This window comes from Muntiacus reevesi, chromosome 1 (assembly GCF_963930625.1).
Source record: "Muntiacus reevesi chromosome 1, mMunRee1.1, whole genome shotgun sequence".
Taxonomy (NCBI): Eukaryota; Metazoa; Chordata; class Mammalia; order Artiodactyla; family Cervidae; genus Muntiacus; species Muntiacus reevesi.
In genome coordinates, this window is record NC_089249.1 from 33,739,739 (window position 1) to 33,755,820 (window position 16,082).

At 36.3% G+C, this 16,082-nt stretch overlaps 1 protein-coding gene across 1 annotated transcript in view; it reads left to right on the plus strand.

The window, feature by feature from the left end:
- RECQL (RecQ like helicase) overlaps nt 1-16,082 on the plus strand; it is a 34,484-nt gene that overhangs the window by 17,483 nt on the left and 919 nt on the right. Inside the window, exons 5-14 of the mRNA XM_065940593.1 lie at nt 1,191-1,297; nt 5,128-5,326; nt 7,187-7,353; nt 8,397-8,478; nt 9,506-9,654; nt 9,746-9,863; nt 10,383-10,521; nt 14,113-14,204; nt 15,333-15,552; nt 15,874-16,003. Coding sequence (XP_065796665.1) covers nt 1,191-1,297; nt 5,128-5,326; nt 7,187-7,353; nt 8,397-8,478; nt 9,506-9,654; nt 9,746-9,863; nt 10,383-10,521; nt 14,113-14,204; nt 15,333-15,552; nt 15,874-16,003 — 1,403 coding nt within the window. The remainder of the gene's footprint in view (nt 1-1,190; nt 1,298-5,127; nt 5,327-7,186; nt 7,354-8,396; nt 8,479-9,505; nt 9,655-9,745; nt 9,864-10,382; nt 10,522-14,112; nt 14,205-15,332; nt 15,553-15,873; nt 16,004-16,082) is intronic.

The following is a 16,082-nucleotide window of genomic DNA, read 5'->3' on the forward strand; positions in this document are numbered from 1 at the left end:
TTCTGTATAACTTATGTCTATTTGGCTTATCATTTAGTCATATTTACTTCCTGTAATAATGAAGGTAAGAAATAGGTGGTATATTGCCAAAGCTGCTTTGAAAATCAGTCTGAATTGGTGGGCAGGGCCACAGGTTATAGTCAGTTCAGTTCAGTCTCTCAGTTGTGTCCGACTCTTTGTGACCCCATGGACTGCAGCACGCCAGGCCTGTCCATCATCAACTCCTGGAGTTTACTCAAACTCATGTCCATTGAGTCAGCGGTGCCCTCCAACCATCTCATCCTCTGTCATCCCCTGTTCCTCCTGCCTTTAGTCTTTCCCAGCATCAGGGTCTTTTCAAATGAGTCAGCTCTTTGCATCAAGTGGCCAAAGTATTGGAATTTCAGCTTCAACGTCAGTCCTTTCAATGAATATTCAGGACTGATTTCCTTCAGGATGGACTGGTTGGATCTCCTTGCAGTCCAAGGGACTCTCAAGAGTCTTCTCCAACACCATAGTTCAAAAGCATCAATTCTTCAGTGCTCAGCTTTCTTTATAGTCCAGCTTTCACATCCATACATGAGTACTGGAAAAACCATAGCTTTGACTAGACGGACCTTTGTTGGCAAAGTAATGTCTCTGCTTTTTAATATGCTGTCTAGGTTGGTCATAACTTTTCCTTCAAGGAGCAAGCATCTTTTAATTTCATGGCTGCAGTCAACCATCTGCAGTGATTTTGGAGCCCCAGAAAATAAAGTATGGCACTGTTTCCCCATCTATTTGCCATGAAGTGATGGGACCAGATGCCATGATCTTAGTTTTCTGAATGTTGAGTTTTAAGCCAGCTTTTTCACTCTCCTGTTTCATTTTCATCAAGAGGCTCTTTAGTTCTTTGCTTTCTGCCATAAGGGTGGTGTCATCTGCATATCTGAAGTTACTGATATTTTCCCCTCCAATCTTGATTCCAGCTTTTGCTTCATCCAGCCCAACATTTCTCATGATGTTCTCTGCATATAAATAAGCAGGGTGACAATAAACAGCCTTGATGTACTCCTTTCCCTATTTGGAGCCAGTCTGTTGTTCCATGTCCAGTTCTAAGTGTTGCTTCCTGACCTACATACAGATTTTTCAAGTTACAGTAAAGAAAGTAAATGGTTGAAACTCACTTTGGTGGTGGTATGAAATTTAAGATGGATTTCTTTCTTTTTTAGGTTTTACCCTTGTGATTTGCCCACTAATCTCTCTTATGGAAGACCAGTTAATGGTTCTGAAACAATTAGGAATTTCAGCTACCATGTTAAATGCTTCTAGTTCTAAGGTATACTCCTGTGGCTTTTATTGTATTTTATTTTTAATTTATACTCTTCAGTGAAGTAGGAACCTTAGCTACAATTTGAATTGCTTATAAAAGAAAAAACTGGTAACTTTATGTTGGGAGTCAAAAATCACTACTTGTAGATCAGGCTAGCCCACTGCTTATTTTGTATCGTGTGTGAGCTCAGATTAGTTTCAGTAGTTTTAAATGGTTAAAAAAAATCAGCAGTGGAATTTTCCTGGCAGTCCCAGTGGTTAAGATTCTACACTTCCACTGCAGAAGGCACAGTTTCAATCCCTGGTTTGGGAACCAAGATCCTGCATGCCGTATGGTATGGCAAAAAAATAAAAGAAGAATAGTATTTTGTGAAGTGTGAAAATTATATGAAATTCAGATTTCAGTGACCATAAATAAAGTTTTATTGGAACAGAACCATGCTGGTTCTTTTATGTGTAGCCTCTGATTGTTTTCACCCTGTGATGACAGAGTTGATTAGTTGTGATATGAACTATAACACCTAATGTTTACTATCTAGCACTTTACAGGAAGTTTGCTGACTTGTTTCATAGTATCCATTCTAAAAGAGTGAGGAAGAATTTCTGATTATGGGATATAATTAAATACAAAAATGAATTAGAAACAAGATGCCCAACCTTGTGGAATTTCTTGTTAGGAACTGGACTCTTTTACCTTTATGTGTACAATAAAGCATTTCCCAGGTGTTCTTTTTTAAAAAGCATATTATTAAAAATTTTCAAAATATACAAAAATAGAATAGTATAAAAACTGTTAAGTAACTTTAACAGTTAGCAACATATGGCCAGTTTTTTTCATCTGTATACCCCCAATTTCCCTCCCTGCCCACCCTTGGTTTATTTATTTGAGACAAGTCCCAGACATCATACATTTCAGTTGTAACTTCTTCAGTATATATCTCTAACCTTTAAAAAAAAAAAAAAAACTAAAAAATAGAACTAAATGCCATTATCACATCTAAAAATTTAGTATTAGTTCCTTAAGACCATCTAATAAAAATACTCAGGTTTCTGTCTCATCAAATGTTATTATCTGTTTAAAATCATGGTCCAGATTCATGCCTTATGCTGTATTGGTTGATATAGATCCATGCAAGCATGCTATATCACTTCAGTCATGTCTGACTCTGTGCGACCCTATGGGCAGCAGCCTACCAGGCTCCTCTGTCCACGGGATTCTCTACGCAAGAATACTGGAGTGGATTGCCATTTCCTTCTCCAATAGGTTCCTTTTGTTTCTTGTTTGTTTCCTGTGCAATTATTGTTTACGTTTTTGTTTTTGGTCTTTTTTTGGTCCTTAAGTTTCCTATATTCTGCCTCTTCCTGATTGTATCCTTGTGATGTTGTTCCACTTACTACTTTTAGTTAGTCTAAAAGTTGACTGAATTTGGGCTTTTTTTTTTTTTCCTGTAAGAGTATACTTACTCCTGGTATCACTCAGGAGGTATTTAACACCTGGTTATTTTGTGTGTGTGTGATGTTAGTTCGATCAGTGGGGTCACCTTATGTCTGCCTGCTCTATAATTATCAAGTTCTCGATCATCTTTTCATTTAATGGCTTTTAGTAGCCACTGATAATAATTGCCTACCTTAGAGCATTAGTTAATTATGGGGTAATAAAATGGTGATTTCTAATTCTCACTTCTTAAATTAGCTAGATTTTTCCTTTAAGAAAGAACTTTTTCCTTATTAACTCTTTGCAGATTGAAAGTTTTTTCTCTTTCTTTGGGGCTTCCCTGGTGGCTCAGATGGTAAAGAATCTGCCTGCAGTACAGGATACCCCAGTTCAATCCCTAGCTCGGGAAGATCCCCTGGAGGAGGGAATACCCATGCCAGTATTCTTGCGTGGAGAATTCCATGGACAAAGAAGCCTGGCAGGCTGCAGCCACTGATAATAATTGCCTGCCTTAGAGCATTATTTAAGTAGGGGGTTATAAAATGGTGATTTCTAATTCTCACTTCTTTTTTTTTTTTTTTCCACTTCTTAAATTAGCTAGACTTCTTCTGTAAAAAAGGACCTTTTCCTTATTTATTCTTTGAAGATTGAAAGTTCTTTCCGTTTCTTTAACCAGTTTTCATTATGGAAATGAAATTTCAAGTATTATGGAAAGAATTGGTTTTCTAGCATTCTCCAAACGTGGTCAATAAATTCTTTTTTTTCCCCCAAGTATCATTTTAAACCTATGGATTTTAAACATGTTTGATGTCTTTCCATCCATGGTTATTATTCTTTTTTTTAATGTTGAAGTAGTCCCATGTTTGGGTAGTGAGAGTCTATTAAATTTGGCCTCTAGGTCTAACTCCTAGCTTTTGAGTCTGGTTTCTTTTCTAAGATAACGTCATGCTCATTTTGTGTATTTCTTCCCAGACCTGAAATCAGCCATGTCTTCAAGAAGTTCTGGTTCTTCTAGTCTTTCCCAAATAGTTTTAATTTATTTAAACTCTTGTGTCATTTTAAGTGCTTTCTAGTTCATCAAAAGGAGAACACTGTCTTCTCATACTGCACTTTTTTAAAATTGAAAAAGAGAGTAATAATAATGCAAAGTACAGTTGACCCTTGAGCAACATGAGGGTTAGGGGCCCTAACTGTCCACACAGTCAAAAGTCTGGGCTTAACTTATAGTCAGCCTTCCACATTCAGGGATTCAACTAGCTGTGGATCATGTGGTACTATAGTCTTTACTACTGAAAAAAAGTCTGCATGTAAGTGCACCCATGCAGTTCAAATTGCAGGTGACTCAGTGGTAAACATGGGTTCCATCCCTGGGTTGGGAAGATCCCCTGGAGGAGGAAATGGCGACCCGCTCCAGTATTCTTGCCTGGGAAATCCCATAGAGAGAGGATCCTGGCGGGCTAGCGTCCACAGGGATCAAAAAGAGTCAGACACGACTGGGTGACTAAGCATCCTTTTCTCAGGCAATAGCTCAGATGTTTGTTCCTCTAAGATTTCTGGGACATATAGACCAGTTGAAGTATTTAATACACTTCGGCCATTTCTTAACAAAACTAGGAATATCTCGAGGAGTTAACAAGCTGCTTTCCTGGGATGATGAAGGCATTTTGAATTTCTGTTTCTATCACATTCACCACTTCTTTTGATCCTTAATTAGATTAGAAGGAAGAATACAACATCCAGTGTACTAAATGTTATGGAAAACAACAGCACTAAGAACCAAATAGCTGTTACCTCTTAAGATGTATTCTTATTGTATATAATACGTAATATATAGAATCTCATTTTCATTATTCATAATTATAAAATATTGATATAATGAATCAGATACTTTGTAAAACCTAAATAGATTATGAATAGATTTGATAACATCATTAAAGTATCTAATCAAGAATAAATTTTGTTCTGTGAAATCAGATCTGTGAGATCTATGAAATGATTTCAAATACAACATTAAAATTAATAAAATCTGTCTTTATCACCATACTTACTGCATTTAGCTTACATTTTGGCATTTATTGTGAAAAATTTAGAATTATGCCTTCATGGAGTAAATGCTTTATGGAGTATCTTCATATTTGTTTTTGTGTTCACTTTTTTGTCAAGTGAGATTGATTATTCTTTTATCAACAGTCTGAATGTAAAGAAATAACTAAAATGCTATTTGCACAGCTACCATGAAGCTCAGTACTGGGACATCATTTTGATTTTAATGAAGTAAGCATCTGCTGCTACAGCAGCCCAAGGCTGTTGCTTCTGAGTAATGAGCATCTTCATTTACCACTGAGTATTGCATTCTGCTGGCTTAGTTGTCCTATCATTGTGTTCATATTTCCTTTCAATAGGAGCATGTGAAATGGGTTCATGCTGAAATGGTAAATAAAAACTCCAAGCTAAAGCTGATTTATGTGACTCCAGAGAAAATTGCAAAAAGCAAAATGTTTATGTCAAGACTGGAAAAAGCCTATGAAGCAAGAAGATTTACCCGAATTGCTGTAGATGAAGTTCACTGCTGTAGTCAGTGGGGACATGATTTCAGACCTGGTATGTATGTTCTGGGCTTCTCAGGTGGCACAGTGATAAAGAATCCACCTGCCAATGCAGGAGACATGGGTTTGATCCCTGGGTCGGGAGGACCCCTGGAGGAGGGCATGGCAACCCACTCCAGTATTCTTGCCTGGAGAATGCCATGGACAGAGGAGCCTGGTGAGCTACTGTCCATGGGGTCACAAAGAGTCAGACAAGACAGAGCACACACATGTGTATATTCTACCTAGAAAACCCTGTAATGCTAGGGACTCTTTCCTTACTCAGCTTTACATGATGCAAATCCTTGCTTCCATTAAAATTATCCTCTTAGTCAATACTTATTTTTTTCTTGCCTTAATACAAGAGGAGTCAAGAGGCAGAATCTTTAATCTCTTTATTCCCCACCCACCACCGTAGTGCTTATTATTAGTCCAGTTGCCTTTATCTTTTGAAATGTGTACATATTAACAAATACTATACTTTCTCATCTTTAGCTGTAAAGTTTTACTGATTTCTGGATTCTCCTTCATATCTGTTGAGGAATTTGCTTCTGCTTCAAAGTTGTCTCTTTTAGTCATCGTTTTAGGTATCTTCAGCACTCCCTTCAGGACCGAGTAAACTCCTCACTGTTATAATTCTGTGGTATACTTTAGTAACCTTAGTCTTTGCTCTACCAGCATAATCCTACAGTCTTAGCCTAAAACAGATTGCTCAAACTTGTTCTATGCAAAGAAATCTGAAAATCAGTTTTTTTTTTTTTTTTTTTTTTTTTGCTATTGAGCTATATGAGTTCTTTATCAGTTTTGTGTATTAGCTAACCTCTTATCAGATACATGATTTGCCAGATGTTTTCTCCCATTCCCTGGGTTGCCTTTCATTATGTTAATGGTTTCCTTTGCTGGACAGAAGCTTTTTAATTTGAAGCATCCCCACCTGTTTTTTTCGTTTTGTTTTTGCTGTTGGCCTCAGATTCAAGAACTCATTGCCAAGACTGATGTCAAGGAGCTTATCTCATGTGTTTGTGTCCAGGAGTTTTATGGGTCCAGATCTTACATTCGAGTCTTTAGTTCATTGTGAGTTCGCTTTTGTGTATGGTGTCATATGAAGGTCCAGTTTTGTTCTCTATGCATGTGTCTGTCCAGTGTTCCCAACACCATTTATTGAAGAAACTGTTGTTTCCCCATTATGTATTCTTGGCTCTTTTGTAGAAGATTTATTGACTATATATATGTGGGTTTACTTCTGGACTGTGGCCTTTCATAACTTTCCAAACAGATAACTTTCCTCTCCCTGATGTTATAGTAGCCTTCAACCTTAACACTGAGCCATTTCTACAACGTTTCTTTTTCACTTTTCTCCAAATAGTTTAACTACTTGAGGGTGTACTCAAGGATGACAAAGCTAGTGATTTAGATGTATATGATAAATATGAGCCCAGAAGTTTCCCTAAAGTGGGTTCTATAAAAACCAAGCATTTTCTTGTCTGAGTTTAACACTCTAGGGTGGTCTTTGTGGTAGAGGGGTTTTGACAGATGGTCTTTTTATCTTTTATCCATTGTCATAATTCAAACACTGCGACTGCTCCCACTCCACCTCTTGAATCCACTATCCAACAGGTGTAGACCAGTGCTTAGCTTCCTGCAGACATTTTACAGGGCATTCCACCTATGGCCAAGAGTGCTTGTTTCTGATGAACCAGTTATAGAAGCAAAGTAAAGTCCATCTGTCACAAATGCTAGGCTGCAGTGGCAGATTAGATACAAATGGCTGTGGAAATAAACTCACAGTCATCTTGATGATCTGCCTGAAAGATCAGTCCTTTTTTTTTCCTGAAAAAATAGGAAGAGGGCTACTCTGTATTTTTTTCCCCCCCAGATTATAAGGCCCTTGGGATCTTGAAGCGGCAGTTCCCAAATGCTTCGCTTATTGGACTGACCGCAACAGCAACCAGTCACGTTTTGAAGGATGCTCAGAAAATATTGTGCGTTGAAAAATGTTTTACTTTCACGGCTTCTTTTAATCGACCAAATCTCTATTATGAGGTATGTAATTCTATGTCAGTTTATTTTTATGAAGGATTTACAAGAGAGTTTCAGTTCAGTTCAGTCACTCAATCATGTCTGACTCTTTGTGACCCCATGAACTGCAGCACGCCAGGCCTCCCTGTCCATCACCAACTCCCGGAGCCTACCAAAACTCATGTCCATTGAGTCGGTGATGCCATCCAACCATCTCATCCTCTGTCGTCCCCTTCTCCTGCCCTTAATCTTTCCCAGCATCAGGGTCTTTTCAAAGTTGACTTTTTCATTTTGTCTGTTTATATAAGTCACAGTTATGTTCAAAAGTTTAAAAAAAATTGGATGAGTATAAACAGATTTATTCATGAATGCTTCCTTCATATATCTTATGCTATTTAATCCTTTGCTTGGTTAAGTAGAAAAAACTGCCTTGTTAAATTTGCATACATGCTTTTTGTGTAAGGATGGCGAGAAAGCATGCATCGATTGAGGGACCTGGGACTTCCTTGATGGTCCTGTGGTTAATACTCAGTACTTTCAATGCAGGGGACATGGGTTTGATGCATGGCATAGCCAAAAATGTGAAAAAGATAACCAAGGACCTTAATGACATCTCTGTAAAATTAAGTATGAAATAACGCAAAATTAATATACCCTTAAAGATTTGCTAATTCTCCCTATTTAGATTTTATTTAGTATATAACCTTGAAAGTTAAATAACCTCACAGCCGTTTTTACTTTCTAATCCTTTAAGGATAGACTTAATATTTTTCTGAATTCTTACTGAATAGTTATTTGTGCCATGGTTTATGTTTTTACAAAAATAGGGTCAGAAAATAAAAAACAGTGTACATCTTTACACGTTATTGCTTCTGTGCCTCTTTTTTGGTGAATTAAAAATTAAGGATCAAGAAGAGTCTGGGTGGTGACAGGGTCAGATGAAGCGAATGAAAGAATGATAGGAAAAAAACACCATGTCCAAGAAAGAATGGCACCTTGAAAGTTGTAAGAGTAACCACATGAATGGCAGTCATTAATATACTTTTTAATAAGTTAACTTTTTTTAGGTTCGGCAGAAGCCCTCAAACACTGAAGATTTTATTGAGGACATTGTAAAGCTCATTAATGGAAGATACAAGGGGCAATCAGGTAATATAAAAACAAACCAACTATAAAGACTGAGCACTTTACAGAAGTAACAAATACTACAGCAATTCACTGAAAAAGATTAATGCATGGCAGAACATACTTGAAAATCTCATGATAAAATTTTCTTGGTGATCTTAGAAATCGGGTTGGCATTTGCTAATGACACATATTGTAAGAGTAATGAAACTGATTTGCTTATTTACACTTAATTGCATTAGAATAGACCTAATGACATAATGTTATCAATAGCACTTATTTAGTAAGTATCTACTGTGTATAAGATGGAAGGCTAAGCAGTGATGTTCTATAGGGATATAAAACACAGTTTTCTTATAATAAAGGACATGTTCAAGAAATATAAAAAGTAAATGCTGAATGAGTTAAGTGTTAGATGGAGCTGAGATTGTGTATAACATGTTCCAAGACTAATGTGTAGACAGGTGTTACTAAAGCAAAGAATTGGCATAAAAGTTGTATTTCAAAACTATTCTGTAGATTGCCAGGAGATATTAGTGGGTGCCCTGGGTAAAAGGAGTACCAGGGTCAAATAAGTTTGAGAAAATCTGCAGATTATTATTCTTCCCACAGAGTCACAGGGTATATCCGCACCTTTGAAATTCTAACCAGCCTTGCAAAGAGAGAGAGACACCTGTTTAACTTTGTTCAATGCAGTGCTTCCCAAACTCATTTGCACATGGAACTCTTTTTTTCACAGCACACTTGTTTACATTTTGTAGAGGATGAAGCATTAGTTTGAGAAATATTGTGCAGTGGAAGATAAAGTTGGAGAGAGAACTAACATAATGGAAACCTAAACTGGTGGCTCCAGGCTCGTTACTGCTCTAGAGCAAGTTGCTGATCAAATCTTGAGTTATACTGGAAAGCCAGTCTGTGTTCAGGGCCTTGAAATTTTTCATAATTCTTTTTTTCCCCATGCGGTGTAATTACCAGTATCTTGAGTGTGTGAGTTAAAAATTTTCTAGGAATGTGCTATATATATCTAACCATTTGACATCTTTTACTACAGGAATCATATATTGCTTTTCTCAGAAAGACTCTGAGCAAGTTACAATTAGTTTACAGAAATTGGGGATTCCTGCAGGTGCATACCATGCCAATATGGAACCAGAAGATAAGACCAAGGTTCACAGAAGATGGTCAGCGAATGAAATTCAGGTTAACTAATAAATACTTAATTGAAACCTAATTCACCTTTAAATATATTTTAGCTTAATTAATATATATATATAATGTTAATACATTTTAGGTAGTTGTGGCAACAGTTGCATTTGGTATGGGAATTGATAAGCCAGATGTGAGGTTTGTTATTCATCATTCAATGAGTAAATCCATGGAAAATTATTACCAAGAGAGTGGCCGTGCAGGTATGTATAACTCATACCCAGAAGTAATTTTTTAAAAGAGCTTTAAAAACACTGTAAGTGATATTTATTAATACTGTATTTTTAACTCTTTATTGGCTAGTATTTTTATAACAAACAATGAAGTCCTTTGAAGTTTTATATTTATTTGCCTATGGAGAAATTTTCCTTATGTTCTATTGGAGTGTAATGAATTATTTCTTCTTTTGTTTGCTAAGATAATTTGATATCCATCTTTGTCTCCTGAGTTTTTAGTTAGTGGTTTCAAGTTTATAATTTGAATAACTGGATTATTTATGGACAGGTTTTTAAGCTAATAAAGTTGATTGTTGACAGTTCTCTTCAGTCATATTTTAAAAAATTTGAGGACAGCTGTTACAAATTAACTTTTACATCTCTATCTGAAATTCCTAGATATGATATGTTTAGACTGAAATATCACCAGCAAATTTTATATTTATTATTTTTGCATGTTTGACTTTTTAAAGTAACTATGCAATCTGAAGATGCTTCCCACTGCAGGTCGAGATGACATGAAAGCAGACTGTATTTTGTATTATGGCTTTGGAGATATATTCAGGATAAGTTCAATGGTGGTGATGGAAAATGTGGGACAACAAAAGCTTTATGAGATGGTGTCCTACTGTCAAAACATAAACAAGTAAGCCACACACTTTTTTTGTCACTTTTGTCGATTAAGAACAAGCACAACATGAAAGCATGTGACGTTACTTGGGTCCTTACTTAAGTGAGTAAATGCGTTGATGAAACATCAAGTGTAAACCAGTAAAAACAGATGTCTGAAGGGGTAGAAACCAGTACATGAACCTGCAGAAAGCCTGGATTTAAGAACATATATTATAAGATATAGAGAACAAACTAGTGGTTACCAGTGATGAGAGTAGGGGGAGGAGGTGGGGGTGTGGGAGGTATAGACTTTTGGGTATAAGATAGGCTCAAGGATGTATTGTGCAACACAGGGAATATAGATAGTATTTTGTAATACTTGGAAAGTAACCTTTAAAAATTGTCAAAAATAAAAATATAGTATCTTAAGTCTAAAAAGAAAAAAGTTATTCTCTCTTTCTTCAAGAAGGATAACTGTTAACTTTTTTCTGAATGTTTGGTAGCAGTCACCTGTGAAGCCATCTATTCTTAGAGTTTTGTTTCTTGGGAGTTTTCAAATTACTGATTAAGTTTCATGACTGGTAATTTGTCTGTTCATATTTTTTTATTTCTTCCTTGTTCAGTCTTGTTCAGATTGTACATTTCTAGGAATTTGTCCATTTCATCTAGGTTATCCATTTTATTGGCAAATATTTGTCCATAGTAGTGTCTTTGATCTTTCGCATTTCTGTGGTATAGGTTGCAACTTTTTCATTTTTGATTTTATTGACTTGGGCTTTTTTCCTTGATGGGTCTGGATAAAGATTTATTAATTCTGTTTATCTTGAGACTTTTCTGGTGGACCAGTGGTTTAGACTCTGTGCCAAGAACCAGCTCTTAGTTTCATTGATCTTTACCATTATTTTTTTAGTCTCTAGTTTTTCTGCTCTGATCTTTGTTTCTTTCCTTCCTTCTATTAACTCCTTCTACTAACTTTGGTTTTTGTTTGGTCTTTTTCTAGTTCCTTTAAGTGTAAGGTTAGGTTGTTTATTTGAGATTTTTCTTATTTCCTGAGGTAAGCTTGTGTTGCTATAAATTTTCCTCTTAGAACAGAACTCTATTCCTGAATTCCATAGATTTTGAATTGTTGTGTTTTTGTTTTGTCTCCAGGTATTTTTGCATTTTTCTTTGATTTCTTCAGTGATTCATTGGTTGTTTAGTAGTATATGGTTTTGCCTCTGCATGTTTTGAGTTTCTTGCAGTTTTTTTCTTATAGTTGATTTCTAGTTTCATAGTGTTGCGGTTGGAAAAGATGCTTTATATTATTTCCTGTCTTAACTTTACCAAGGCTTGTTTTATGGCATAGCATGTGATCTGTCCTGGAGAATGTTAATGTTCCTTGTGCACTTGAAAAGAATATATTCTGCTATTTTTGAATAGAATGGTCTATATATGTCAAATCTGGTCTGATGTATCATTTAATGCCAGCGTTTCCTTATTGATTTTCTGTCTGGATCATCTGTCTATTGATATAAATGGAGTATTATAGACCCTTACTGTTACTGTGTTAGTCAATTTCTCCATTTATGTCTGTTAATATTTGTTTTGTGTATTTAGGTGGTTCTATGTTAGGTGTGTATGTATATATATACATATATATATCAATAGTTGTTATATGTTCTTGGATTGATCCCCTGATCATTATGTAATGTCCTTCTTGTGTCTTTTAACAGTCTTTGTTTTAAAGTTTATCTGATATGGGGCTTCCTTATAGCTCAGTTGGTAAAGAATCTGCCTGCAATACAGGAGACCCTGGTTTGAAGGTCCGCTGGAGAAGGGATAGGCCACCCACTCCAGTATTCTTGGGCTTCCCTTGTGGCTTAGCTGGTAAAGAATCCACCTGCAATGCTGGAGACCTGGGTTTGACCCCTGGGTTGGGAATATCCCCTGGAGAAGGGAAAGGCTACCCACTTCAGTATTCTGGCCTGGAGAATTCCATACAGTCCATGGAGTTGCAAAGAGTCAGACATGAGTGAGCAACTTTCACTTTCTTTGTCTTATAGGAGTGTTGCTACCTTGGCTTTCTTTTGATTCCCATTTGCATGGAGTATGTTTCCCCAGCCCCTCACTTTCAGGCTATGTGTGTCTTTAGAGCTGAGTCTCTTGTAGGCAGCATATATGCAGGTCTTGATTTTGTATCCATTCCGCCACTTTATGTCTTTTGGATGGTGCATTTAGTCCATTTAAAGTTGAAGGAATTGTTGATAGGTATGTACTTATTGCCATTTCATTGTCTTGAGGTGGTTTTGTAGACCTTTTTTGTTTCTTCTTTTACTTTCTTGTGGTTTGATGAATTTAGTGTTTGAATTCCTTTTTCTTTATTATGTGGGTTTCTATAATAGAATTCTGATTTGTGGTTACCATGAGGTTTATATATAGCAATTTCTCTATATACATGATGATGTAAGTTGCTACTCTCTTAATTTCAGATGCATTTTAACAATCTTGCATTTGTATTTTTCCCTCACAATTACTATTTTTACTCTTAGTCATCTTTGTAGTCTTACTGCCCATCATATTATAAGGACTCAAAATTTTTTAAGTAAGCAGTAATTAGTGATAGTAATGGAGAAGGAATGGCAGCCCACTCCAGTGTTCTTGCCTGGAGAATCCCAGGGACGGGGAAGCCTGGTGGGCTGCCGTCTACGGGGTTGCACAGAGTCGGACACGACTGAAGTGACTTAGCAGCAGCAGCAGCAGTGATAAAAAATGATATTTCTTTCCTATTAATGCTACAGTAAGTTTAAAAAATGAGAAAATGAAAATGTCCTTAGATATCCAATATCCAATGCCCTCATGAAGCATATTTTGGGACTTAGACTCACAATGATACTATGAAATACAGGAAACAACTTTGCTATCAGGAGGATTCCCTAATACAGGTATACCTTAGAGATACTGCAGTTTCAGTTTGAGACCACTGCAGTAAAGTGAAAATTGTAATAAAGCTAGTGATGTGAATCTTTTGGTTTCCCAGTGCATAGAACTTATTTTTACACTAACAGCATATGGAAAAAATTATTACATATGGTGGGCAGAGTAGTAGTCCTCCAAAGATGTCCACATCTGAATCTCTGGAACCTGTGAGTATGCTGCTTTACATGGCAAAAGGGAGTTACAGTTACAAATAGATTTAAAGTTTAGTCAGCTGATTTTAAGATAGGGAGGTGATTCTCAATTATTTGGGTGGACTCACTATAATCACAAGGGTTCTTAAATGTAGAAGGAGGAATAAGATGTCAGAGTAATGTGAAAACTTAACCCATTGTCAGCTTGGAAGATAGAGGAAAGGGGGCCATGAGCCTAGAAGTGCAGGCAGTCTTTAGAATCTGGAAAGGACAAGGAAACAGATTCTCCCCTAGAACTGCTCAGAGAAATCCAGCCCTGCCGACACCTTGCTTTTATTGATTTTAACCCAGTGAGACCCATGTCAGCCTTCTAACCTATAAAAATGTAAGATCATAAATCTGCGTTGTTTTAAGCCACCAAGTTTATGCTAATGTTACGGCAGCAACAGGAAACTAGTCACAGTATATAATCCTGCATTTTGAAATGGGGGTAATTCATACCTCTAATGTGTTTGCAGATGTCGCCGTGTATTGATCGCTCAACATTTTGACGAAGTATGGAGTCCAGAAGCATGTAACAAAATGTGTGATAACTGCTGTAAAGAGATTTGTGAGTTGTCCTTTTTAGATTTCTGTAAGCTAATGTTTATAGCTAGGACAACACGAGGACAGTATTAGACACCCAAAATGGATTTAAAAGAATTAGCCAGGTGTGAATAGAATTTCTCAGATTTGAGAGGAGTAACACAAAGTTTTGAAACAAGTACAAATAAAAGCTGTATGGGTATGCATATATTTTATATTGCTACACTGAGGTGTTAAATTTTTAAGAAATGAAGGGAAACATTTAAAATCCCTGACTAGAAATACTATTTATATATGAGAATGCTGACCTCTTGTAATAATCTCCAATACTTTATAGTCACTGATTGAAGAGAGAAATTTAATACAAAATAGATTATAGTGTATCATTTTTGATCCAGATAATATTCAATCACTTTTAAGACACTAGTTTAGTAGTGCTGGTGCTGTATTTTCACTTTTAAAATTTCTGTATATATGCATATTGTTTGATGAGCTAGACTAACCCATTCCTCACTGAGTTCTGATGCCTTGGTTGGGGAAGGTCACAACAATTTTAACTTTGCAGGGAGAGAAAATTATTTGTGTTTACTAGACCCATTTTATACTGACCAAATTAACAACAGTCTGATAAATAGGTCTGAGTGCTTGTGTCAATAGATGGGAATAACTGTCCAGGAGGTTCTTGTTGTGAAATTAGAGTCCCTAGGAAGCCACACTGGTTGTCAGAATACTGCTTAATGAGCATGCATCATTAAATATGGAGCAATGAAGAACAGATGGACTAAATATGGTAGTCTAAACCTGGTAAATATGTAGAAGAGACTTACCCTCTATAAACACCTCTAAGTCTTTGTCATAATCATGTCTGGCTGATACCTTTTGGTTCTGAGAGCATCTCCAAAGACCTTCAAATAAACAGATTATTTTTTTTTATATCATTTAAATTCGTGTCTTAGAGAGACTATACCTTACTTAATCTAATGAAAAGAGACTTGAGAAATAGTCTTAATTCAGAACATAGGAACAAACCAGTGTTTAGGGTGGCTCACAGTGGATGACTTATTTTTTAAACGAGTCTAACCACTTAGGACAGCCTATCCTTGCCCTAATTTCAAAATCTCATTCATCTTTAACCATGTCTCTTTCATTACAGCATTTGAAAGAAAGAATGTAACTGCATACTGCAGGGATCTTATTAAGATCCTGAAACAGGCCGAGGACCTGAATGAAAAGCTCACTCCACTAAAACTGATTGACTCTTGGATGGGAAAGGGTGCCTCGAAATTGAGAGTAGCAGGCCTTGCTCCCCCCACACTTCCTCGTGAAGACCTGGAGAAAATCATTGCACACTTCCTCATACAGCAGTATCTCAAGTATATACAGACCTGTTTCTTGCCCTCTCACGCTGTCTTTCCTGATTCTCATTTTTATATAAGTGCAGCAGAACAAATGGTTTAGTGGTTGTTTCATAGGAACTTTTAAACACTCTATAAAATTTACCTAGTAAACAGATTCAAACTTTTAATTATCATATGTCAAAGCAGCAGAAAAGTAGAATACTTTATTGCATTTTTATACTAAAAGTTTTATTTCATATCAATGTTAATTAAAATTATTTTACTTATTTTTTTATAAATTTCAGTTTGTTGTCTGCAACTTCTCAAAGCCTGACTGTTGGCCTTTGTCTCCTGCAGAGAAGACTACAGTTTTACAGCTTATGCTACCATTTCATATTTGAAAGTAGGACCTAAAGCTAATCTTCTGAACAATGAGGCCCATGTTATTACCATGAGAGTAAAGAAGCCCATGCAGAACTGTTTCAGGGTGATTACTAATTTTCAATTTTTAATTATTTGAAAAAGACATTAAAGCCTGTGTCATGCTTTTCTTTAACTAGTACTCT